This window comes from Anser brachyrhynchus (assembly GCF_964034855.1).
Source record: "Anser brachyrhynchus genome assembly, chromosome: Z".
Lineage (NCBI taxonomy): Eukaryota > Metazoa > Chordata > Aves > Anseriformes > Anatidae > Anser > Anser brachyrhynchus.
This window is the reverse complement of record NC_137697.1, coordinates 71,983,655-72,007,498: the sequence shown is the minus strand read 5'-3', so window position 1 is coordinate 72,007,498 and position 23,844 is coordinate 71,983,655. Positions and strand designations below refer to the sequence as shown.

At 41.8% G+C, this 23,844-nt stretch overlaps 2 protein-coding genes across 5 annotated transcripts in view; both read left to right on the top strand.

Annotated features, from left to right (window-relative positions):
- The first annotated feature begins 131 nt into the window (after positions 1 to 131).
- Positions 132 to 13,321, top strand: CCDC125 (coiled-coil domain containing 125). Of its 2 annotated transcripts, XM_080574055.1 has the most exons (12): positions 134 to 420; positions 515 to 881; positions 2,465 to 2,523; positions 3,906 to 3,992; positions 4,698 to 4,775; positions 5,483 to 5,568; positions 7,924 to 8,006; positions 8,897 to 9,012; positions 9,822 to 9,929; positions 11,127 to 11,298; positions 12,645 to 12,778; positions 12,903 to 13,321. In XM_080574055.1, the coding sequence occupies exons 2-12, from the start codon at positions 617 to 619 to the stop codon at positions 13,050 to 13,052; spliced, it is 1,338 nt and encodes a 445-aa protein (XP_080430181.1). In that variant the 5' UTR covers positions 134 to 420; positions 515 to 616; the 3' UTR covers positions 13,053 to 13,321. The 2 variants fall into 2 exon arrangements, with proteins under 2 accessions (XP_080430182.1, XP_080430181.1); XM_080574056.1 differs by lacking the exon at positions 4,698 to 4,775 and having other exon boundaries at positions 132 to 420.
- A 132-nt stretch (positions 13,322 to 13,453) lies between these two features.
- Positions 13,454 to 23,844, top strand: part of ZFYVE16 (zinc finger FYVE-type containing 16) — a 42,561-nt gene continuing 32,170 nt past the window's right edge. The window contains exons 1-2 of one of the 3 annotated variants that reach the window (XM_080574039.1): positions 13,530 to 13,591; positions 13,963 to 14,028. The gene's annotated coding sequence lies outside the window, so the exon portion shown is untranslated. The other 2 variants (XM_080574040.1, XM_080574041.1) reach the window with 2 other exon arrangements.

Sequence of the window (23,844 nt, the reverse complement as noted above, 5' to 3'; positions counted from 1 at the left end):
AGCTTCCTTGCTGGATCGGGACCAAACATTGCGAAAAAGCCCTCGTTTTGAGTAGCAGTTTTCAGGGTGAAGGCATGGATGGAAAATAAACGAAGGCACGAAGCTGGGTGAACTCGAAACCGTTCCCAAAACCTGCTTTGCGTGCCAGGGCGGCTGTGTGCAGAACACAACGCACCGCTCAGGAAAACACGGGAGGAGCCGCAGCCCGCCCTGCCCTGCCCTGCCCGGACAGCGGGGCCGGGTCCCGGCGGCAGGCGGCGCCGTGCCGGGCCGTGCCGAGCCGTGCCCGGGGGGAGCAGGGCGCACGGTGCCCGCAGCCGTGCCGACACCGAGCGGGGCGAGACCCCTGCGGCTTGGGGCGTTTTCGGGGGGATTCTGGGGGGACTGGCCGCCTTCTGCACCGTCAGGGAGGCGGGACAGGTAACGAGGAGCAGCCACGCTCTGAAAGCTTCGGGTTTTTCCATTTTGGTGGTGTTTTGCCGCTTTAATGAAGGGGCTGGTTTTGTTTTTCCAGGTAAATTACCTGTTGGCAGGGAAGGGGCGCTGTCCACGCGGGCAAAGTGAGGCGCGCTCGATTAAAAGAGAGAAAAAGCAAACAAAGCAGGAGGAAGGGAAGATGGAGGAAGCAGAAGAGGATGACATGGCATGCGGAGACTTGGGAAACGGACTGGGGAGAAGACCTGGAGCTGCGTACGAAGGGGAGAATGCACAAAACTATTCGTTTAGATCCAGGAAGGGATCTGGAAAGGCTTGCAATAGTTTCTTGTCAACGAAGAAAGTGGAAGAAAATGAAGCTGCTCTTCCCTGCTCCAAGCGAAACAGCTTTTACGATGGATCATCCAAAAACCCTGTTACTAGTTTGACCCGACAAAAGAGCTCCGGTAAGACTAATCTGGAGTCGATTATTCACCTTGAGGAAAAACTTGGCAAAACGGGGCAGCTGAGCTACTTCACGAGGCGTCATAAAATTTAGTGTAAACTGTTTGCCAAAACCCTCTGAAGCTGCAGAGGATTCCGGGCACATGTTCATCACGTGCCTCCTGGGGTCTGTCACTGCGTGGCCTTCGAGTCTTGTTCTGTCAGGGCAGCGAGCAGTGCACGGAGGAGATACTCGGTGTAACCAAGGCAGCAAAGTAGTCTCTGCTCCAAGCTCTTCCTCCCGAAATTGCCTTCCAGCCGCTCGGGCTGTGGCCCTACTTAGTGTGAAACGACCCTTCCTGGTATTTAGTTTTGCCTTTGGAAGTGACACCCTGTGGTAGAGAGCAGCTTTGTTTTTCTCTACACACATATATATATATGTGTGTGTATATACATATTATTATTAGATTTAAGATACATACAGACATATATATGTATGTATATTAAATTTAATGGATTTGTTTGGATTTCTGATTTGAATGTACCTTCCCAGAGACTACGTCCAAAATTTAGGGCTAAATATTCAAAATCCTGTTTGTTATTGAGTTGAAATTTTTGAACTGGCATAGTTTTAAGGTTAAGAAGTTTCTGTACATCTCTGTTATCTCAGTGTTGGCATTCATTTTTTCTTGTGAAGAAATGCTACGTTAAATAAAATCAGGTACAGGCAGTGGTGTTCTTTACACTTTAGCTTCTTTGCTTTGCATTTTTAGTGCTTTGACTGAAGTATTTCCATAAAACTTGCTTATTTCTCTCCTTTGCAACAAGTCCACACTATCTTCTCTACACACTGCAGTAAACTAAGCCATGTAATTATTCTCTGTAGGTTTTAGTAGTGTCAGTGAGAAGATGTTACAAGAGCAAGGTAATTCCAGTTGGTCTCACTGTACTCCTGCCAGTGCTCCTGCTGTCTTGGACCTAGGTTGTTCGTCTAGATCATCCACACAGCGCTATCCATGAAAGCACAACTAAATCCCACATGAACGTGACTTGGATTTGGCAGGAGGCTGTGTGTTAATATATTTCTGTGCTGCTCAGTTTAAGGAAAAATGGTGCCAATAGGAACCGCTTGTTTAGACAAACATTGAATCCTGCAGAATACACCACTGTACTTCATCTCAGTGTCTTAAACATTGGCCTGACTTCTGAATTGCACTAGCTACTGTTGTGTCAGGTGCAGTTGAAGAGAAGTTGCAATTTAAAAGGAATCTAAAAAATTAAATTATTTTGGGAGTAAAGATCACAAATTGGTTTTTATTTCTAAATGGAAATTTTAACCTTGAAATTTACCTTATTTTAGATTTCTTTATGACTTCTCTTTTTCTTTTTTTTTTTTTTTCCATTTGGTTTCTTTAACCATAAAACAATGTTGAGTTTAGGATTTATATATTTCTTAGATCTGCTTATTAGCTCCAGGAGGAAAAAAAAAACTTATATGAAAATCATCTCTGCATGTTTCCTGTTTTCAGGTTAAAGCAAATTCCCATGTTTTCTTTTGTAACTGTTTTAGTATCTCATATTCTACTATCTCCTATCAATTTTACAGAATCAAGTACTGAAATGTCAAATGAAGAACTGAAGCAACAACTTCGAGAAGCTCTAGAGGTTAGTAACACTGCCAGGTATGCTGTTCTTGAAATTGGCATTTCATTTTAATGTACTGAAGTAAAGTATAATGTCACTTTGGCAGATGTTTGCATGGTCAGAATCTTGGATGGAATCAGATTCTTGAAACTCACGTACTACTTGGAAGCCTAATTCAATTTTATGCTAGGGAATCATAGTGTGAGATGCAGTTTATACTCTGGATTTTTAGAGGGAAAGAGTATTTTTAAAGATGTAGAGAATATTAGAGGGATTGTATTCCTTTTCTTGCAGTTTTTGCTTTTTATTGAGGTTTGCGCCTGAAAATCTGGAGAGTAAACTGAATAGTCTTCGGCTTTTTAATATACATTTTTACCAAAAGGTAGTCAACTCCTATGTTTTTAATTTTACGGTGGGTAATTGTGTTGGCATCAGTACAGGCAGAAATAACAGAGTGATCTCAGCTGTAAAAACATATACTTCGCCTTTACTGTGTTCTTTTAGCTCAAAATACCTCATGGTATGGCACTTTTAAGCTGTCTTTAAGCTGCCCTATGAAGAACCTTTACTGCAGAGCAACTTAAAATGTCCAGGAACCTTACTAATTTTCAATAAAATGAAGGTAATAAATTGGCACTGGCCACAGATACAATCCCAGTATCAACTGCTGAGATACTAGAACTAAAAGACCTATGAAATATGTTTTGGATAGCCACAGGTGAACAATCAAGGGACCTACGTAGAGGTTAAGCAAAAATCACTATACAAAGTAGTGAATTTTGTTTGACTTCTTGGAAATTGAAAAACTGCCTTCTTCTAAAGGGAGGAATGTTGCTTAAAGGCATGACTGGATCAGGAATCTATCTCGTTTTTGCTGTTGTTTTGTTCTGGACAGGTAATGGTCTTGATCTAACAGATAGTCCTGAAATAATATCCGTTCTATAGAGTACTGATATTTTGTATAATACATTTATAATACATCATATTATAAATACATAATAAGTCCTACGTGCTATTAATGTTTATAGTATATTTTCTTTCTGCTGGATATATAAAGAAATTTATTCTGTTTGCTCACTTAATATAAATGCTCTAGACCTATGTTGGTATATACAACTTCTTTAGCAAGGGAGAACTGCAATATTTAGTGGTTTGTTTTGTTTTCCTAAATACACTGGAAGAGAACAGAACGAAAAATTGCAAGTATTCTTCTTTAAGGATTTTGCACTAGCATGTGCTGTTAACATTTCATCACCAGCAAGCTATTAGAAAAGAATCAAAGAGGATAAAAACAAGAAGAGATTTTTTTTGGGGGAAAGGCAAATTTACACTGCTGTTATACTTGAGTTTTTAACAGGATTATCTTGACTTTTACCTAGTATGCCTGTTTTATTTTGCTTCAGGAAACTGAAATTTTGAAAGTTGAGCTTGAAGCTTCTCAAAGACAGCTTGAAGGAAAAGATGAAGCCCTAAAAATTCTGCAGAGCATGGTAGGAGTTGTTCAGAAATTTTCTGCTTACTTTGTGGTAAAGAAAAAAATATATGTATATATTTCTGCCACTCTTCATCAAACCCCGCAAAACTTAAAGTCTTCCTAGGGCTATACTTTAAAAACGCTGAGTCTGCAAGTCTGTACAGACTAGGCCCTTACAGTTTACTACTTTTTCTGCTGATAGAATCATCACAGTTACTTAAGAAGACTTTACTGTTGTAGCAAATTCCCAGTAACTTATCTTTGAGGATTCCAGGATTGTAATATTTTATTCACTGTCACAATGCATGATGTTGAAATCAACTGCATACTTACATAATCCATTTATAGTTCTGCAGGTTCTACCCTCAGACATTTGTAATAAGTCAAACCTAGATCAAGGTATAGGTATGTTGTAACCAAGTTTTCTGAGAGTTGATTTTGTGGACAGTCCTTGCAGACATGATCTCTTTCTAAGCCATGTGGTATTTTTCAGTAAGAGCCTAGGGGATTGAAACACAAGTTTGTTATGCAGTGTAGCTATTTAGTATCTTAAAATTAGAACCCATGGGGATTTATAAGGTAATTGCTAATGTTTGAAATTCAACACACTCCTGGTTAACCAAGAGCATGGACTTGTATTGATGTACAACTGAATATTGGGCTTTATTTAATTACAGTATTTGGCAGTTGTGCCTTTTCTTTTTTTTTTTTTTTTTTTTAGGCAGTGTTTAATAAAGCCACTAGTCATACAAAAGCAATGCTTCAAAAAACTGAGGAAGAAAAGAGAACTTTAGAAAAGGTAAGGGTGCAGGTTTCCTTTAAACTGGTACGAAATCATAGAAGTTCATCACTATTAATAAGGGGTGGTCATACTGTTTATGTAAATCTATCCCAATCTGCCATTAGCTCATTTTTTTTCCCCAACCATTCTATTTTTAACTGGAAAGGGAAAATGTTAATGTATCACTCTTGATCTAGATGTTTTCCAGCTACACTGTGTACAAATAATAACTGCGAGATACTGGAATTCTTTTTATATTTTCAGTTGGTCTGTGTTGTGAGATTCACAGTTGTTGATATTGAGTTGCATCATTTCTGAGTTAACCTTGAACTTCCAAACAAGTCTAAGAAACGAATACCCTATTTTAATTGGGAAGATGAGGAGGAGGAACGCTTTGAGCTACTTCATTAAACGGAGTTCTATTTCTCTTCTTATGTGGCCTTTCCACAGAACAGTAATGGAAGAGGGAAACATGACAGCATGGGTTTGCTTTTGTCATAAGCCAGTACAAGCATTAGCGTGTTCAGCATGGTCTGGAACAAATAGGCTAGTGACGCAGAAACTCATTGTCGTCTGCTGCCAAATTCATTTTAAAGGACATAGATTGTAGTTACTGTTGGTCACCTTAGTCTCTGCCAGTGCCAAATACAGCACCAGCTGTTCCATTTCTTCCTTCCGTTCTGAGGATTATAATGAACTTCTGCTGGTTTGTTTTGTCTCTACAGGAAATAAATATTTTGCAATGGGAAATTGAATTTGATCAGGATAGATTTAAAAACATAGAAGATACATGGACAGAAAAATATGACAGGTATTTAACTGTTTCTTTTTTCTTTCTTTTTTTTTTTTTTAACCACATTTTATGCTATATGTCATCTTCATCTTGTTCCAAGTTTGCTTCATCAGGTCTTCTGGTGGTGGTGGTGGTGGTGGTTGTTTTTTGTTGTTGATGTTGTTTTGTTTGTTTGTTTTATTTGTTGTTTTTTTCTTTCAAAATTTCCTTCACGATTTGGGAAGATGAATTTAATTTTCATGTTAGTCAGATTTGTATTTTTCAGTTAAAACTACTAAAATTAATAAGTCCAATTCTTTAGCTGGCTGGCTTTGCTAGGTTCAGTTTTCATTTTTATCCTTTTACTTTATTATGTTAGTCAGCAGGAACCAGACTGTCTCTATTTACTTTAAGTGTAAATGAGGCATGGAAAATAATGGTATGTGCTTGCACGTGGAAATATCGTTTGCTGGTTAATCATTGCTTTACTTTCTTGCGTTGTAGGTATGAGACTGGGTACAGGTAAAATTGAATGCTTTTGAGAGAGGCAGATCAACTGGTTCTTTGTTTAAGTAAGAATTATTCTGGATGGACTGAAGGAATAGATAGGCAAGCAGAAGAAGCCAGAGGCACTAAACTAATAATGCAATAACAGACATTGAAAAAGTGACCAGCAGCCTTGCTTATTTAAATGTACATATAGTATGTCTGACCTCTACACATCAGAGTTACAATTATTTTAGTGGAGTTTTTTATTTAAAACTTTCATACTTAGAATCAAAGAATAAGCAAAAAAAAAAATTATACATTTGTAAGAAGGGTTTTGCTAAGATTTTGTATCTTGTTAACATCTTAACATAGTTGCAATGTCAAGGAATCCGTTTTTGAAAAACCACTTGGCTTTCTGGACTCAGGAAAGTAGCAAGAGGTCCGAGATAGCTGTGAGTAACAAAATTACTGTTAATGGTTGGAAGCTAGAGACTGAGCTTCAGAAAGCTGCAAGCTATGAGCTAAAGACGTGAACTGTAGTCTCTGCAAAAAGGTTTTCAGAAATCTGAGACACTAGGATGAGAAGAATGTGTATTTCCCTTTCTTTATTCAAAGGCAATACTCCAAGTTATTATTTAGCTTTAAACAAAAACATGAAGTCACAGTATGCTGCATTTACTGGCAGCTGAAGAGATACACCGAAAAATGTATATTGCTATAACATTTAGGACTTCAGATTTCCTGGAAGCATTTCCTGTTGAATGGAAAAATGGCAAAATGCATTATAAATGTCTGTTGTATGTTCTCAGTTTGCAATGCTGAAAAGTACAGCTGTTTTTTGCGAGAGTATTAAGATTACAGGAAGTTTACTTTCTAAAATTGAGACCCAAGCCATATTGTCATATGTCCAATAACAATTTCCTGTTTTCAAGGAAGCAAGAAATTGCTAGCAAGTGTTTCAGAGGTTTACAATACAAATTTTATTGAGTTTCTAATGGTAATTATGATTTTAATGAGTTTCTAATAGTACTTAAACACATCTCTTGTTAAGCTCTGAAGTTTGGGGCATGATGTACTTTCACGTGAAAGATTTTTTTTATTGCTTTTTAAAAAAAAAAAACTTTCACTTGAGCACACATAGACACAATTAAATTGGTTGTGGGTGTGGTTTTACTATAAACGTCAGCCTGTTTGAACAGCGTGTGTTATCTGGATTGTAGAGAAACCTCCACATGAATGCAGAGATTCTTGCTTTTGCTCCTTCAGAGCCAACTGCAGCCTGAATAACTGGGAGTCACCCTGCAGAAGCTGGTGTGGCATAGCCTGACTTCTTAGCCTTGGTTCAGTGCCCATAACAAGCCTACGCAGAGTCCCTCAGGTGTACTGTGGTCACCAGCCCCTGTGCAATCTGTACTTTGCATTATTAAGAATATTTAGTTATTTTCATATGCTTGACCAGATGGAGGGGAGTTAGTTAGTTTTTAATGAGAATCTCCCATCAAAAAATGCTGGGTATGTAAAATGTCATTCTTGCCTATTTTTTTTCAGAAAGCTGGCTAAAAGTAGTTTCACCTAGTTTACTGGCCCTGACTAGCAGATTCAGATCTAGCAACACACCACTTATTATTGGTAGACTTTATTACAGAAAAATAGTAGAATTTTTTTCCTTAAAAAAATTACAAGTGAGGAAAGTGATGATATACGTGTAATATCTTGTCAAACTGAATGCTCAACTATTTTCAGTTTTCATTTTTTTTCCTTGTTCTTTTCAGTTTTCTTTCCTAATTTTAATTTGTAGAAATAGTAGATACATTTTAACCAGCTAATGTTTTTTTTTCATTTGATTTCCCATTTTTTTTAAATATTTATTTCAAAGATAATACAGCCTTTTTCTAAATTCTGCAGGATATATTGTGAAAACGCAGCTCTTAAGGAAGCATTGAAACTGAGAACTGAGGAAGTTAAAACTCTTAAGTCTGAAAATGCAAGTAAGCCATCAGCCACTGTTCCTCTTACTATACTGTTGCTCTGGAATAATTCAGGAGTTAACTATGAATAAAGCTTTCCGTCAGGACAAGTACCTTTTTACTGACAACTGATATTAGTGGATATGCAGCAAATCTCTTTAAATAGACGAGTACTGTTTGTTATTCTTGTCACATTGTCACTTTAACTGGAAAAAAATATATTAAATGATAGGAAAAGTCAGGGTAGATGTAGCATGAAAAGTAGATCGGGTCTGAAAGAAACAGACCCGTCTTATCTCACTGGCTTGGTGACACACTGGGTGTGGAGGGAAACAACCTCTTGTGTTCCTGTTCATGATCTGTAAGGAGGGAGTAACAGGCCAGGAAAGCTACAGAATGCTTCTGCTACAATTAAAGTCGTTACTGGAGATACACACTTCTAATGTCTCTAGATTCCCATAGGAAAAACTTTGAGGTATTCAGCTTGTCAGCTTTATAATGGAGTTTTCCAAACTGTATGCTATGCCCATTCTGGGTTGGGTCACACATCTCAAGCTCCTTTCCCTTATTTTTGGTTTCCAAAAACCTTTAAAATGGCTGAAACAGATCATTATTTTCCCAGCAGTGTGTTTTTCTAAAAAAAAAAAGTCTGCTGCCTTAGTTGTAAGTGGAAAAAAGACATGAGCACATAATGGAAAAGGAATATTTGAGACAGTATCTCTGTAAATGGGTCATCAGCTCTAGGAAAAGACAGAAGAAAAAACAAATCTGAGTTTGTAAATCTATGTAGTCTCATCGTATTCCCCAGATGCTTATACTATAAAACTGCTTCATTTGGCTGTAGTTAAACTATGAAATTAAGGAAATCAGAACAGCAGACTTTTCAGTTATTTTCCTTGTTTATTTCATAGTCCTGAATCAGCAGTGCTTGGAATTTCTTGCAATGCTGGATGTGAACAAACAGAAGGTTGTTCAGGAAAACATGTCCCTGAATAGAAGCAACATCACAGATATTACCGGTCTTGAAGTAAGTATGAAGTGTGTTTTTCAAAATGGCTGGTTCAAAGATGTGTTCTAATGAGGTCTGCAGTAGCATAAGCAGGCTGACAATTTCTGTCTTTAGGTTACCTCCTTCCAGTAAAGTAGAAGGGCTGTCAGCAAGTTCCTGGTCAGTGGAGGATGTCCTAATAACCTCGGTGATGTATCTAAGAACATAGGGTGATGACCTTGTGTCCCAGATTGTCATCTGGAAATCTGCATTCTAAACTTTCTTCCTTTACAATATAAAAAGCAGGCTCTAGGATACAATGCATTTATTAATCTTTCCAAAAGTGCTCAGTCTGGCAAGATCACAGTGTAAGACTATTTGTTTGATACCTGCTTCATGGTGAAAGCTGGAGGGGAGCAGTGTTTACAGGGATGCATTGACACAGATTTACTGGGATGCAGTCGTGGCTCTTCTTACATATGAGCACGCTACTGTTTCACCTTGATTTTCTTGAGCATTGCTTTGTAGATAAGTACTGAACAGAAGACTTCTAAAGCCCATCTCCTCTGCTGCCTTTGTAGTAGTGAGTTCAGATTTGAACAGCTAATGGGCATATTTAGATTCACAAAAAGTACATTAGTGTCAGATATGAGATTAGTGCTGAAAAATATACTTGACATGCGTCATTGTGAGTTAAAAGAAATCATGCCTGAATCTTTGTAGCCTGGTTTCCCTGACCCTTACATTCCCTCTGTAGCTTCAGAATGTTTTTTGCTAAGTCATTTGGCATCTCTTGCATTGTGGTGTGTATGCTGATACTTAACTGGTGATTTGTTTTGGATTTTAAGCTGGCAGTTCTTGGAGCCTGCACCTGCAATACTTCTGGGGGGCAACCTTGTTCCTGTGCTAAAATGGCAGCTGTCACTCGAAAACAACTTCTTCATCTCAAGCAAGAGGTAATGCTGCTTGACTTAGATATAAACAAGTAGAGAGGTCAGAAAAACAAATTTGCTCAAAAAAAAAAATAACCGTACGCAAACTGATGTGTTTTAAAACAAGAATGCGTCCCAGAAATAATGTTTGTTTGTGATGCCCTGATTGTTGCTGATATAAAATTGTAATTATGATTTTAAAGATCTACTAGTAAAAAAACAAATCTTGTTCAGTTTTCTTCCACTCGTATTTTTAATATAAAAATATACACACTCAAAATGTATTACACTCTGTAAATATGTACACAATGTGAGTGTGGACTTCCACTGAAAAGGATAATTTCCTTTTCCCTTTCCTGTCAGTGCATTCCACCCCATTACACCACTCCCTTGTGCTGATGTCAGCATTCAAACAACTGCTCATCCAGCTAGGTCATGGTGTATTTACATCACAAATAAATCAATAAAATTATTTTCAAGCCCTTAAAGTCTTTAATTTAGTAAATCTATAGTTTTAGAAAGAAGAATTTTTCTTCTAATTTGTATTTGAACCTGCAAGTGTGGTAACCATTCTAGTGCAGAAGTTCCAACTGACATATGGATCTTGAAAATAAGTGGAACAGAATAGAATAGTTCCAGCTGGAAGGAACCTCCAAAGATTGAGTCCAACCACCAGACTACATTGGGGCTGACCCCAAATTAAAACTTATCAGTAAGAGCATTATCCAGATGCCTCTTAGACAGGCATGAGGCATCAACCACCTCTTTAATACTTTCATACCTCTTTTGTATCAGTGTTATTATACCTTTTTTTTTTCTGCTCTGCATACAGGTACGGAACAAGCTGGTCTGCATGTTCAGAGATAAGTAGGCACCACCAGCAGCATAGCTAATGCAGTGTGTAGATGGTGTCAGGCACATGCGTAGAAAAGGGTACAGACTTAAATACACACTTTAAGACATATCTCTTTACATAACAAGAAACCGTTTAGTCTGGTTTTATACTACTTCCCCAATTAGATATATTTAAAATTTGCCTGGTCCCTCATCAGTTCCCTTTTATGTGCACAGGTCTGCCTTGGGAACCACTATGGTGACCTGGTAATATGAAAGTGCTGAACTGCATTAGTGGCTTTAGTCTATCTCTTAACTTACATTTTAAATTCATTATTGCTTCCAAATTGCTTAATATACTTCACATTTTCTCTTAATCAAAACCAGATCGAACTTCTGAAGAAGAGTAAAGATGAAGCTTATATAATGGCAGATGCCTTCAGAATTGCATTTGAACAGCAGTTAATGCAGCGAAAGGACCAAGCTCTGAGACTTGCAGAAGTGATAAAGATTAAAAAGGAAACAAAAATTATAAACTGGAAACGTCTGAAAGAGGATGGTAACTGGGCATGTTATGTATCAGTAAGAGTCGAATAGAAAAGAAGTCAGTTGACAGAGGAGCACAGGCAGACTTTTATTGCATCAAATACGTGATTGTAGTTTAATTGCTGACTGAGACCTCCGAAGAGCCCAGAAAAAAGGAAATTCATGTGAAAACCATAAATACACTAAGCAGTGTGGCACAAACTTCTACCAGAAGTTTCTCATGTAATGCAGGATGTCTGGGTATAAGTGGACTATTACAGTAATCATAATATAAAAACTACTGTAGGATATTGGTGTTACTAGTCTAGCTTTTAATGTAGCCTTTTTTATTACATGCTCGTGAAGTAAATTATCTGAGTTAAATCATGCTAGAATAAATAAACTTATCCAGGATGACAGTAATATTCTAGATATTAAAGATCTCATAAAAGCAGCACAAAAGGAAGGTAGCATCTGGAAATTTTAGCCTGGCTGTTCAAGATGTTATCAACATATTTTTTTTTTTAATTATGTGTAAGACTTAGGGAAGGAGACGTGCAAAAAGATATATACTGAGCTTTTTCTGAAATACTGAATACAATTATTTTTAAATTTCCAGTTTTTCATTACATATTTCCTGGCATTAGTATTTCTTCTTCTTCTACTACTGCTTAGCATGATCATCCACGAATTACAAATCCCTTTGTAAAAGAGGAAGATTTGTCATTATCCTTTTCTTTTTAAGGAAAAGCATAAAGAGAAGTATTTAAATACTTATGTCATGGTCAAAACCATAGAATTGAGGAGCAGAACACATTTCAAGATGTATTTGTGTTAGCTATTGACCTGTAATGTGCCAGGCTTAGAAGTTTTGTGGGTCTTCTGGATTCCTTGGGCACCCCCAGGAAGCAAGACAGGATACGTCTTCAGTGTCTGTTTCCCTTTTACCAACGTCAGTATTACGAAGCTCTATATTGTGGTACCAGCATTTTGTAATTTTAATGTATTTTAATCTTTTTTATAAATCTTACAAATTTAACAAGTTGTGCCAAAGAAATCTATTTTTTTAGGCTACCAACTGCTTAAAAACACATTACCGTGAATTGCCATATAGTTAGAGCCAAAGTTTAATTTTCATATGGCAAAAAGAACTTTTATTTTCAATTTGCCCAAAGTCAATGATGAAAAGTCCATTTAGCCTTTATGAGATGGCAAGGGTGGTGCTGCAGGCAAATAACTTGCCGTATTATGTACTGTACAAGCTGTAGCGTGCAGTGCCCTTTTAGAGAGGTTGCTTGGAGTTCAGCTTTATGCATGCCCATTTTGTCCCAAAGCAGCTTTTCTCTTAAGCATTTCCATAATTTATATACTTTTTCTTAGGGTCTGTCAAGTTACAAGGCAACAAGAATAATCTCGGACAGAAATTATCAAGCCTGCTCTCATCAGACGCGGACAGCAGGAAAGTTGAAGAACTAGACAACCCTCATGAAATCCTGAAGATATTAATAGATTTGGTTAGTTTTTTGTTTTATTTAATAGTCAGCATGATTCCCTAGAACAAACGTAATTGTTGATTTACACGGGTTGACTTGTTCTTATAGCTTCTTTCTTGTCTTTCCATTTTAAATAAACGTGCAGATAAATGACAAAGAGGAGGCCTTGGCTCATCAGAGAAAGGTTAGTTACATGCTAGCCCGTGCGATGGAGCTTAAAGAGAAGGCCTGGGCAGAAGATACAGAAGGCCACCAAGGCAAAGCTGTGCAGCCCCTGGGGCCCTCCGGGCCCTGACACGTGGGCGGCCACAACGTTGCCACTCAAAATGGGCTTTCGTCAGCTTCTGAGGCAAACGGATTTGCAAACTGGCTTAAAGTGCTTCGAAAATCACACTCCTGGCCCTCAGAGACTGCGCCCTACAGAGAAAGTGACTCATGCGGAACGGTGAGCGAAACCGTTGTCATTTCAATACAGAGGTCAGGCGAACAAAAATAAAGTCTTTTTTTTTCTTTAACATGGATTTTGTTGACTAAGTAAAAATAAATAAATAAAATAAAATAAAATGTAACACGGATGGTAAAAATAGATAAATAAAATAAAAAAACGTAATACGGACGTTGCGGGAGCACCCACAGCGCCGTGCGGCAATGTGGCAGCGCGGCGGGCGGGGTCGTGCGGGGGCGCAGGCGCCATGTCGGCACTGCCCCGCGCCTGCGCCGAGCCACAAGATGGAGGCCGCCGCCGCCGCCAGGGGCGGGCGCTGCACATGCGCCGAGCGGCCACCGGGCGCGCAAACAGGGGGCGCCGTCGTCCCGGAGCCGCCGCCCCGTGAGGTGAGCGCTGAGGGGGGCTCCGCTGCCGTCCCCCCGCTGCGGCACTGCGGGGCGGGCGCGTTCCCGAAGCCCGTTGATGCTCCCTTGGCCGCCGCTCCAACGGCTCCTCCGGCGGGGGGCCGCCGGGCGCCGCCGGGGGAGCAGCCGGGGCTACGTGCCGGGCTGTGCGGCGGGGCCGGGGGTCTGCGGCGGCCGGGCAGCGTCTGCCGGCCCGGGAGGAGAGCTCACCCGTCGCCTTCCGCCGTGTTGGGTCTCTCCCGGCGCTGGTGGGTGCCGCTTGTGGGCGGTGGGTGCCGCTTCCCTTCCCCGGCCTAACGCGGGTTGAGGAAAACGCGTCCTGAGCTGTTTGTGGGTACTGAACTGTGTTCCAGAGCTGAACAAGGAGCTGTGTACTTCAGAGCTGATAAGGTGGTCATGAGACGGAGAAACCTTGTGCAGTAAGTGTTTTACGGCCTCAGTAGCATCAGTGAAAGCACGCTTTGGAACTCGAAGGTGTGGCGTTTTCGGAAATGAAACAAAAGCACTTGATTTGTTTTGGTGTGGGTTGCTGCTTGCGTGCTGTAGCAGCAAGCTGTGCAGTCCTCTAGCAGCAGTTCTACAGTGTTGCGTGTTAGACTGCTTAGGTGGATAAATTGCGCCCAGTGATTTAGTGATATCTTTGCTTACTTCTGTTCAGTTGACTTAGCTATAGGATGCTGAATATAATGGGCATGCTTATGCTACTCCAGCTAAGGCATTAACTATTTTAAGGCACGCTTCTGGATAAACTGGAAAACATTGTCACTCTGTATTCAAATGCAAACTACAGTGGTAGAGAGCTGGTTATTAGTGTGCTCTGGAGAAATGTCTACTGGTTAACTGACAGTACGAGATGCTATTAGTGTCTGCTGCTTAGGTTCTCTAATATGAATATCTGATCATTAATAATGCAAATCAGAAGAGATGAGTATGTTGAGAGAGCACTGATTTCCTTTGTCTGGAGTATGATACTTCAGACCTGATGTAACAATCACGTTCTCATGACTCAGTTTCTAAAGCTAAATTATAAAAGCTGATACAGCCAATAGTGATAGCATTGTGTGCAGCATGTGAGAGATGTGTTTGTTCAGTTGGGCAAGTGGATTCTTCAGCTGCGTTGGTACTGCTGATGTGCCAGAGCACTGCTGAAAATCGGTAATTGTACAGCGTGGTGGTTTCCCTCAGCTGGGCAGCCGAGCTCCACCACAAACCGCTCTCTCACTCCCCTTCCTAAAAGCGAAAGGGGGAGAAAATACGATGAAGAGGGCTCAAGGGCTGAGAGGACAGGGAGATCACTGAACAGTTATTGTCGCAGGCAGAACAGACTTAGCATAGGGAGATTAGAGAAATTTATTGCCTATTACTAACAAGCAAGAAAAGTGAGAAACAAAGAAAAAATAAAACCACCTTGCCCCATCCACCCTCTGCCACCTCCTCCCCCTGAGCAATGCAGAGGGGAATGGGGGCTGCAGTCAGTCCCTGACGCTTCATCTCCGGTGCTCCTTCACGGTCCCCCTCTGCCCCTGCTCCACCTGGGGTCCCTCCCACGGGATGCCGTCCTTCCCGAACTGAGCCTGCGGGGGCTGCCCACAGGCAGCAGCTCTTCAGGAACTGCTCCCACACGGCTCCGTACCACGGGGTCCATCCATCCCCCAGGAGCAAACTGCTCCAGCACGGGTCCCCCACGGGCGGCAGCTCCCCCCAGGCCCCCTGCTCCTGCGTGGGCTCCTCTCCACGGGCTGCAGCTCCGGCCCGGGGCCTGCTCCTGCGGGGGCTCTCCATGGGCCGCAGCCTCCTCCAGGCCACATCCACCTGCTCCACCGGGGGCTCCTCCACGGGCTGCAGCGTGGAGATCTGCTCCGTGTGGGACCCGTGGGTGCAGGGGGACAGCCTGCTGCACCAGGGGCCTCTCCACAGGCCGCAGGGGAACTGCTGCTGCCTGCCTGGAGCACCTCCTGCCCTCCTACTGCACTCACCTTGGGGGCTGCAGGGCTGGTGCTCACTCCTCTCTTTCAACTGCTGATGAGCAACTAGTTTTTTTTCCCCTTTCTTAAATCTGCCGTCCCAGAGGCTCAAACAACATCACTTATTGGCTTGGCTCTGGCCAGCAGCAGGTTGCTTTGGAGCTGGCTGAAACTGGCCTTTATCTAACATGGGGCAGCTGCTGGACTCTTCTTACAGAGGCCGTATCTGCAGGCCTACTGCTACCAAAACCTTGCTACATATTGATTCAAAGATCATAAATCCAATTTCTTTAAGTGATTTATTCTTTATTGACGGCGCCGGATGCACGGGGGATCTTTCCGCCTATCGTGCATCCCGAAGTGAAAAGCCGTCCCAAATTTATACATCACAGTGATTAATATTTTATTAACGCCTATACATATTCATTATCTAACCCCGCCTACTCTCGCTTCTCATGCTAATCAGTTTTTTTGTGTCCTGCGCCTGCGCAGATCCTCTCAGTGGTCTTGGGCAGGGGTCGTCGAGCTGTGGTCGGTGGTCTCAGAGAGGAAGGCCATAAGTCTTCCTCACAGTGTACTTTTCACCCTTGGTCAGGATTCTGCTGAATTAGCTTTCTTCCTAACCGCAAGGACTGTTTTTTCTTCGAATCTTCTGCTCATTATTTCTTATCTTGGATTCCAATGTCTTGTTCGAGATATATTGCCCGTATGTCCTATTTTGAGATACATTGTCCGTACATCTGCTTCCTGCCCTACACCTAATGTTCTGTTCTCCTTTAATAGTTTCATTCTTAACCCTTTCTTATCTGGAATCGCCTCAGCTTCCCTAATCAATCCCCCCTTTTCTTTTCCCCATGCAAATTCTTTTGCATTGCATGCCCTTACCATTAGCAGTATCGCAGTGACATACATACAAATATTCCTACTACCAATAACATAACCAGATCATTAAAAACTTGTTCTAACTATTGAAAGTTGGGTAACCATGAAGTTATCTTAAAACTCCTAATCCTGTTCCTAGCATTCCAGTTAAGTCTCTTTGTGTTCTGCCCCTGAGGTGTACTTGCTTTTGTGACCATATTGTTCAGCCTTCTAATGATGTCTTTAGGAAAGGAGAACAGGCTGGTTGAACTGCTGAGATGTTAATTTGTATTAGCAATTCAACATGCTTGAGAGACCATTCTGGATTAAATAACAATTGTTGTTGGCCTGTGTTCCTTACTACATACGGGCCTGTTTCATAAATTTTGGGTTCCAGCTTGACTGGGGTTTGGGTATAGGTTGTAGGGGAAGGAAGTGCAATAGGGGGTCTCACTGTCGTAGGAAGTATAGCTACAGTCTGTGTTAATTGGCCACTTTTGGAAGTCGGTTTTACTAAAATCCCCGTTGCCTTCTCGTGGGCTGTTCCATTAATCATTCGGCACCCTATTTCAATTTCGTCCCCTACAGTTCTTTGGTGTATCCACCCTTCCCCTAAATTTTGCCATTCTGATAATGCATGTAAATGATCACCATTTGTTCGCCAAATAACCACAACAGCTAACTTTCCATTAATGTTCTTATCCTCCGTGGTTACGGCTTCAGACCAAGGCCACCCACCATTCTCTATCATCATAGAAGCACCTTCCAATTCTTGAATCACAATTACAACTATAAGCCACAGAAATAAAACAATTCTGTTAACTAAATTTCTGCTAACTACATTACTAAATACTCCTGACCATAGTGTCTTCATTTTGCTTGACTGAACTTTAGTTTCAGTTCACCGTCACCCAGCGTTACTTTCCAGGGGGCTTTTGGAGCTTTCTTCACTCTCGAATAATGGATCCAGGCCGTTTGCTCCTTAATCTTGATGGCGGTATGTGTTGTCAGCAGCACCTGGTATGGTCCCGTCCACTTTTCTTCCAAAGGGCGACCTGCAAATGCTTTTACATACACATAATCCCCAGGTTTAAAGGGGTGGATTGGTTGGTCCAGCCCTCTAGCCCTGGTTCCTGAGACAACTTTAGATATTTGATCCAACTGTTTTTGGAGTCCTATTAAATAATTATACAAGTATCCCGACCCCAGTTGCGTCAGGTCCTCCCCGCTGAACAAAAACTGATAGGGTCTTCCGTATAATATTTCAAAAGGGCTTAGATTTTCCTTTGTCCGTGGTTTTACTCTAATTCTAAGTAAAGCCAAAGGGAGAGACTGAGGCCATGATAAATTAGTCTCTTGCCCTATTTTGGCTATTTGTTGTTTGATTAGATGATTCATCTTTTCCACTTGTCCGCTTGCCTGTGGTCTGTAAGGGGTATGGAGTTGCCAGTCTACCCCTAAGACCTTACTTACTTCTTGAACTATTTGCGCACAAAAATGAGAGCCTCTATCCGAGGACATTGCTGCCGGAATTCCGAAACGCGGTATTATCTCATTCAGTAAAACCTTAACCACTTCTCTTGCCTTGTTGGTTCGACAGGGAAAAGCCTCCGGCCACCCGGAAAAAGTATCTGTCAAAACCAACAAGTATCGATACCCCCCTTTTCTTGGCAGTTCTGAAAAATCTATCTGCCATTGTTGTCCTGGATAGTTTCCTTTACTGATTATTCCGAACTTTACCCTATTTTCTGTATTAGGGTTATGATGCAAACAAATACTGCATTGCTGGGTTACTTGTTTTACCGTAGTATACAGATTTCTTCCCACCAAGACTCGACTCAGATTTTTATATAAGGTGTCTGCTCCCCAATGAGTCTTATTATGTTCTGCCATGACCATAGGCCATATTAAATTAGAGGGTAGTACAACCCTATTATCTTTCAGGTATACCCATCCATCACTCCTTGCTTTTCCTCCCAGGTCCCCAATTAACTTTTGATCTTCCTGTGTGTACCTAGGTTCCTGTCCTTCACCTAAAGTTTGTATTTTACCGTCTGGTATTAAAGTGAGCGCTTCTGCCTCAGCCAATCCGGCCACCCTTTTTGCTTCTTGGTCAGCCAATCGGTTCCCTACCTCGAAGTCAGCGGTTCCTTTTTGGTGTCCCCGGCAATGTGTAACAGCCACCTTCTCTGGGTGCTTTACCGCTTCCAACAACTTCAAAATCTCCTCAGCATATTTTATTTGTTTTCCTTGGGCCGTTAATAATCCTCGTTCCTTCCAGATAGCCCCATGTGCATGCACCACACCAAATGCATACTTAGAGTCTGTCCATATATTTACTTTCTTTCCTGCTGCTAGTTCCAATGCCCGCGTAAGGGCAACTATTTCTGCTTTCTGAGCAGACGTCCCAGGGGGTAATGGTTTCGACTCAATTACCTGTTGAGTGGTCGTCACCGCATACCCTGCTTTGCGTTGTCCTTGTTTCACAAAGCTGCTTCCATCAGTATACCATGATTCGTCCGCGTCTTCCAAGGGCTCCTCCTTGAGATCTGGTCGGCTAGAATACACAGTTTCCATAGTTTCGATACAATCGTGGACCACTGGCTCGTCAGGAGCGTTACTAAGGAAAGAAGCTGGGTTCACAATGTTAGTAACCACAATTTCTACGTCATCTTGCTCCACCAGTATTGCTTGGTATTTTAAAAATCTTTGAGGGGATAACCAGTGTGCCCCTTTCTGCTCCAAGACTGCCGAGACAGTGTGTGATACCAGCACGGTTATCTTCTGTCCCATAGTGAACTTCCGAGCCTCCTGTATATTCATGATGACAGTGGCCACCGCTCGAAGGCAACCCGGCCAACCTTTACTTACTTCATCCAGTTGTTTAGAGAAGTAGGCCACAGCTCTCCTGTAGGGGCCCAGCTTCTGTGCCAGCACCCCCAGAGCCATCCCTTGTCTCTCATAGGAGTACAACCAAAAGGGTTTAGACAAGTCCGGTAGACCCAAAGCTGGTGCTCGCATTAACTCCAATTTAAGCTTCTTAAAGGCAGCCCGTGCTTCCCCCGTCCAGACCAATCTTGATTGGTTATTCTTGATGAGGTCATATAGGGGTTTTACAATTAGTCCATAATTATTAATCCATAGACGGCACCAACCTGTCATCCCTAGAAAAGTTCGTAATTCCTTAATGGTCTGTGGTTCTGGGGTACGGCAGATAGTTTCTTTCCGTTCTGTTCCTAACTCCCTTTGTCCCCCTGAAATCTCAAACCCCAAGTAAGTTACACGTGACTGAATCAGCTGAGCCTTCTGTTGAGAGACTCGATACCCATTCAAACCCAGAAAATTAAGGAGACTTATCGTCCATTGCATGCAGCTGCTCCTATTCTCAGTGGCTATCAAAAGGTCATCAACGTATTGCAGCAGAACTCCTTCGGTGTTTGGGGCCTCCCAAACCTCAAGCTCTTTTGCTAGTTGATTCCCAAAAATCGTGGGGCTGTTTTTGAATCCCTGCGGCAATACAGTCCAGGTCAATTGAGCCTTTCCCATTCAAAAGCAAAAAGCTTCTGACTTTCTGGGGCTAAAGTCAGGCAGAAGAAGGCATCTTTTAAATCCAGTACGGTAAACCAAACTAAATTATCTTTTAATTTAGTCAGTAATGTGTACGGGTTGGCTACCACAGGGTGTATATCTTCAGTGATCTTATTTATAGCTCTTAAATCCTGCACTAATCTATAGTTCTTCCCATCTGGCTTCTTAATTGGTAGTATAGGAGTATTATATTCAGATTCACACTCAACCAGCAGTCCATGTTTTAAAAACTTATCCACTATCCCCTTAATTCCTTTCCTGTCTTCTAATCTTAGGGGATATTGCTTAATCTTAACTGGCCTTTCCCCTGGCTTTAATCTCACCACTATCGGGGCTGCATTTTTGGCTCGCCCAGGGATGTCAGTAGCCCAGACTCCTGGGTAAACTTGGTCTAAAATCTCCGAAGGTACTTTACCGATGGGGTCTGCTTGTATCAGCGTTAAGCTTAGCGCGGTTATCAGCTTTTCTTCTCTCACCTTTAACCCCACCTTCCCTTTTTCAAAGACAATTTCCGCTTCTAATTGTTCTAGTAAATCTCGCCCCAGCAAAGACTTCGGGGATCCTGGTAAATATAAAAACCTATGTATTCCCATCTGTTTCCCTAACTTATATTTTAAAGGCCTTAGGAAAAAGGCTTTCTCGTGCTGGCCTGTAGCTCCTATCACCGTCACGAAATCCTCATCCTCTGGTATCAATTTCTGGTTTAACACAGAATAAGTCGCTCCTGTGTCAATTAAAAACTCCACTTCCTGTCCTGATTTCCCTAGCTTAATTTTAACCAGCGGATCTGCTAGGGTAGAATCCCCCGGTCCACTTCATTGATCGGGAGATACACTAGCTACCATCAATCTGTTCTTCTCCCGTTGTTTCGGACATTCCCTTTTCCAATGACCCACTTCCCTACAATATGCACACTGATTCAGTCTCAGGGGAGGCTTTACTGACCTTCCCCTTATCCCATTCCCTCTTCCTTTTCCCCGAAAAGGTTCTTCTTGCCTCTGTAAGGCCGCAACAGTTGCCGCAGCAATAGCCCTACCCAGCCTTTGTTTCTCATTCCCTTCTCGATTCCTAAATACCCTCCATGCCTCTTCCACCAGCCTTTCTAAATCTCTCACATCCGGCTCCTTCACTTTCTGAAGCTTTCGCCTTATATCGTCCGCAGACTGACCCAAGAACAATGATACGAGCTGGACTTTACCTTCCTCAGAAGAGGGGTCTATCGTTGTAAATTTTTGCATTGCTGTCCTTAGTCGATCGAGAAATTCTGACGGGGTCTCAGTTTGCCCCTGTTTTATGGTATATAACCTAGACCATTTTACAGACTTTGGTATCGCACTTTCCAAGGCGATCCTAATCCATTCCTGATATCTTTTTAATAACCTATAATCACCCTCATCATTATAGTCCCAGTTTGGGTCCACTCTGGGCACATATACCTCCACAGTTCCAGGTAAAACTCCTGACGTTACCTGGGTCTGTACTTGAGTTTGTGCATTCTTAATTACCAGTTGCTTTTCCGTTTCCTATAATGCTGCCAGCATTATCTCTATATCTTTCCAATCGGGATCTAAATTCTTTACAATCAGCTCAAACCTCCGGGACACTGATTCTGGATCATCCCGGTATCCTTTCACAGCTTCCTTCCATGAATCTAACTCAGCAGTTGTGAAAGGTACTTTTATCCGAGCTGGTCCGTTAGCCCCCATAGCCTGTCGTAACGGGGCTTGAATAATGGGCCCGACCTTACTTCGGGTTCGAGCCGTGATCGGGGTAAAGTCTCCATTCCCCCAACTCTCATTTTTCTTATCTATTCTGCCGTTTCCTGAGCTCGCCCCCACGTCTCGTTCTGTTATCTGGGGCGGGAGGACATAATCCTCCATTCTCTCCTCTGACTCATTCAATTTCAAACATCTCTGCCCGATACTGCACGCCGAACAACATCTTTTCATTTTTCCTGCCCCTTCCTTCTTCATATCCTTTTCTATTGCCAGGATCAAAGGATCCTGTGGGGCTAAGTTAATTCCACACTCCTTCTGCCATTCCGGGTGGTTTCTCAAAGTGAAAAACATATCTGCGTATGACACCTCATCCCACTTTCCTTCTCTCCTTAGAAACAACATTAACTGTAGTAAAGTATTATAATTTAAGGTTCCATTCAGTGGCCATTTTTCCTCACAATCCAACTTATAAAGTGGCCACCATTGATTACAATATTTTATCAACGTTTTCTTATTTTCAGTTCCACCGGGGGATCCCCCTATATCTTTCCAATGACTCAAGATACATCCCAACGGGCTTTTCTTTGGAATCCCACTACTCTGCTGCCCCCCCATGTTACAGTTCAGAATGTTTCTTGTTACACAATACAAGCCGGCAGCTTTCCACAATAACACCAAGATCCTAGTAACGTTATAAAGAGTATAATCAAAATCCCAAAGACAATAGCCAAGGTCAAGTTCCACATTTAAACACAACGTAATACCAACCTCGCATGCAAAGGTTACTTGTTTCCCAACAGCAACTGAGTGCTTTCCAAAAAACCAAATGCCGTCTTGCAGAAAACTTTTACTTTCCGACTTACAGACGACCCCAATTGACCGGTCAACCAAATAAACCAAAATAAAGAATATAATCACTTACAGTGATGGGGTCCGTGTCTGCCTCCGCAGTGATCCGTTGAGTCGAGGAGTCCCTCCGGGAAATCCCGGGGGTACCCTAGGGAGTCCTGTTCCCAGCGGGTCCTGCGGTCCGACAGAGAAGAAGTCCCATCTGGGGTGCCAGATTGATTCAAAGATCATAAATCCAATTTCTTTAAGTGATTTATTCTTTATTGACGGCGCCGGATGCACGGGGGATCTTTCCGCCTATCGTGCATCCCGAAGTGAAAAGCCGTCCCAAATTTATACATCACAGTGATTAATATTTTATTAACGCCTATACATATTCATTATCTAACCCCGCCTACTCTCGCTTCTCATGCTAATCAGTTTTTTTGTGTCCTGCGCCTGCGCAGATCCTCTCAGTGGTCTTGGGCAGGGGTCGTCGAGCTGTGGTCGGTGGTCTCAGAGAGGAAGGCCATAAGTCTTCCTCACAGTGTACTTTTCACCCTTGGTCAGGATTCTGCTGAATTAGCTTTCTTCCTAACCGCAAGGACTGTTTTTTCTTCGAATCTTCTGCTCATTATTTCTTATCTTGGATTCCAATGTCTTGTTCGAGATATATTGCCCGTATGTCCTATTTTGAGATACATTGTCCGTACATCTGCTTCCTGCCCTACACCTAATGTTCTGTTCTCCTTTAATAGTTTCATTCTTAACCCTTTCTTATCTGGAATCGCCTCAGCTTCCCTAATCAATATACCTAATACATCCAGTGACATCTTTTCTCTCTGTGGCATGCATGATACTATTTTCTGGTCAGAAGAGAAGTAACATGTTACTGTGGCTGAGTAAAAGCAAAATTTAGGGGGGCCTGAATATGATGTTACGTTGAAGTTGTCTGATTGCTGTTGGTGATAATATTGTTAGTGGCTTTTTATTGTAGTTTTTCTGAAGAAATTTTGTTCAAGTAACAGAATATCCCTCTTCAGGCAAGGACTGCCTTGCAGTAGTGTTTTGCAGTGTGCCATGTCGGCTTTCTCTTACGTGTCTGAAAACTTCTGTAACTTTTATGTTCATTCCCTGATTCAGCCAGTAAATTTGCAGTGCCAGCAGCTCCTGCACTTTTTTGGTTGGATAATATGTTGCATTGGTCAGCAAGAATCATTTTATTTTTTATCTGACACCACTTAAGCTTTTCTCAAAGCTTTTGGTCAGTTATGTT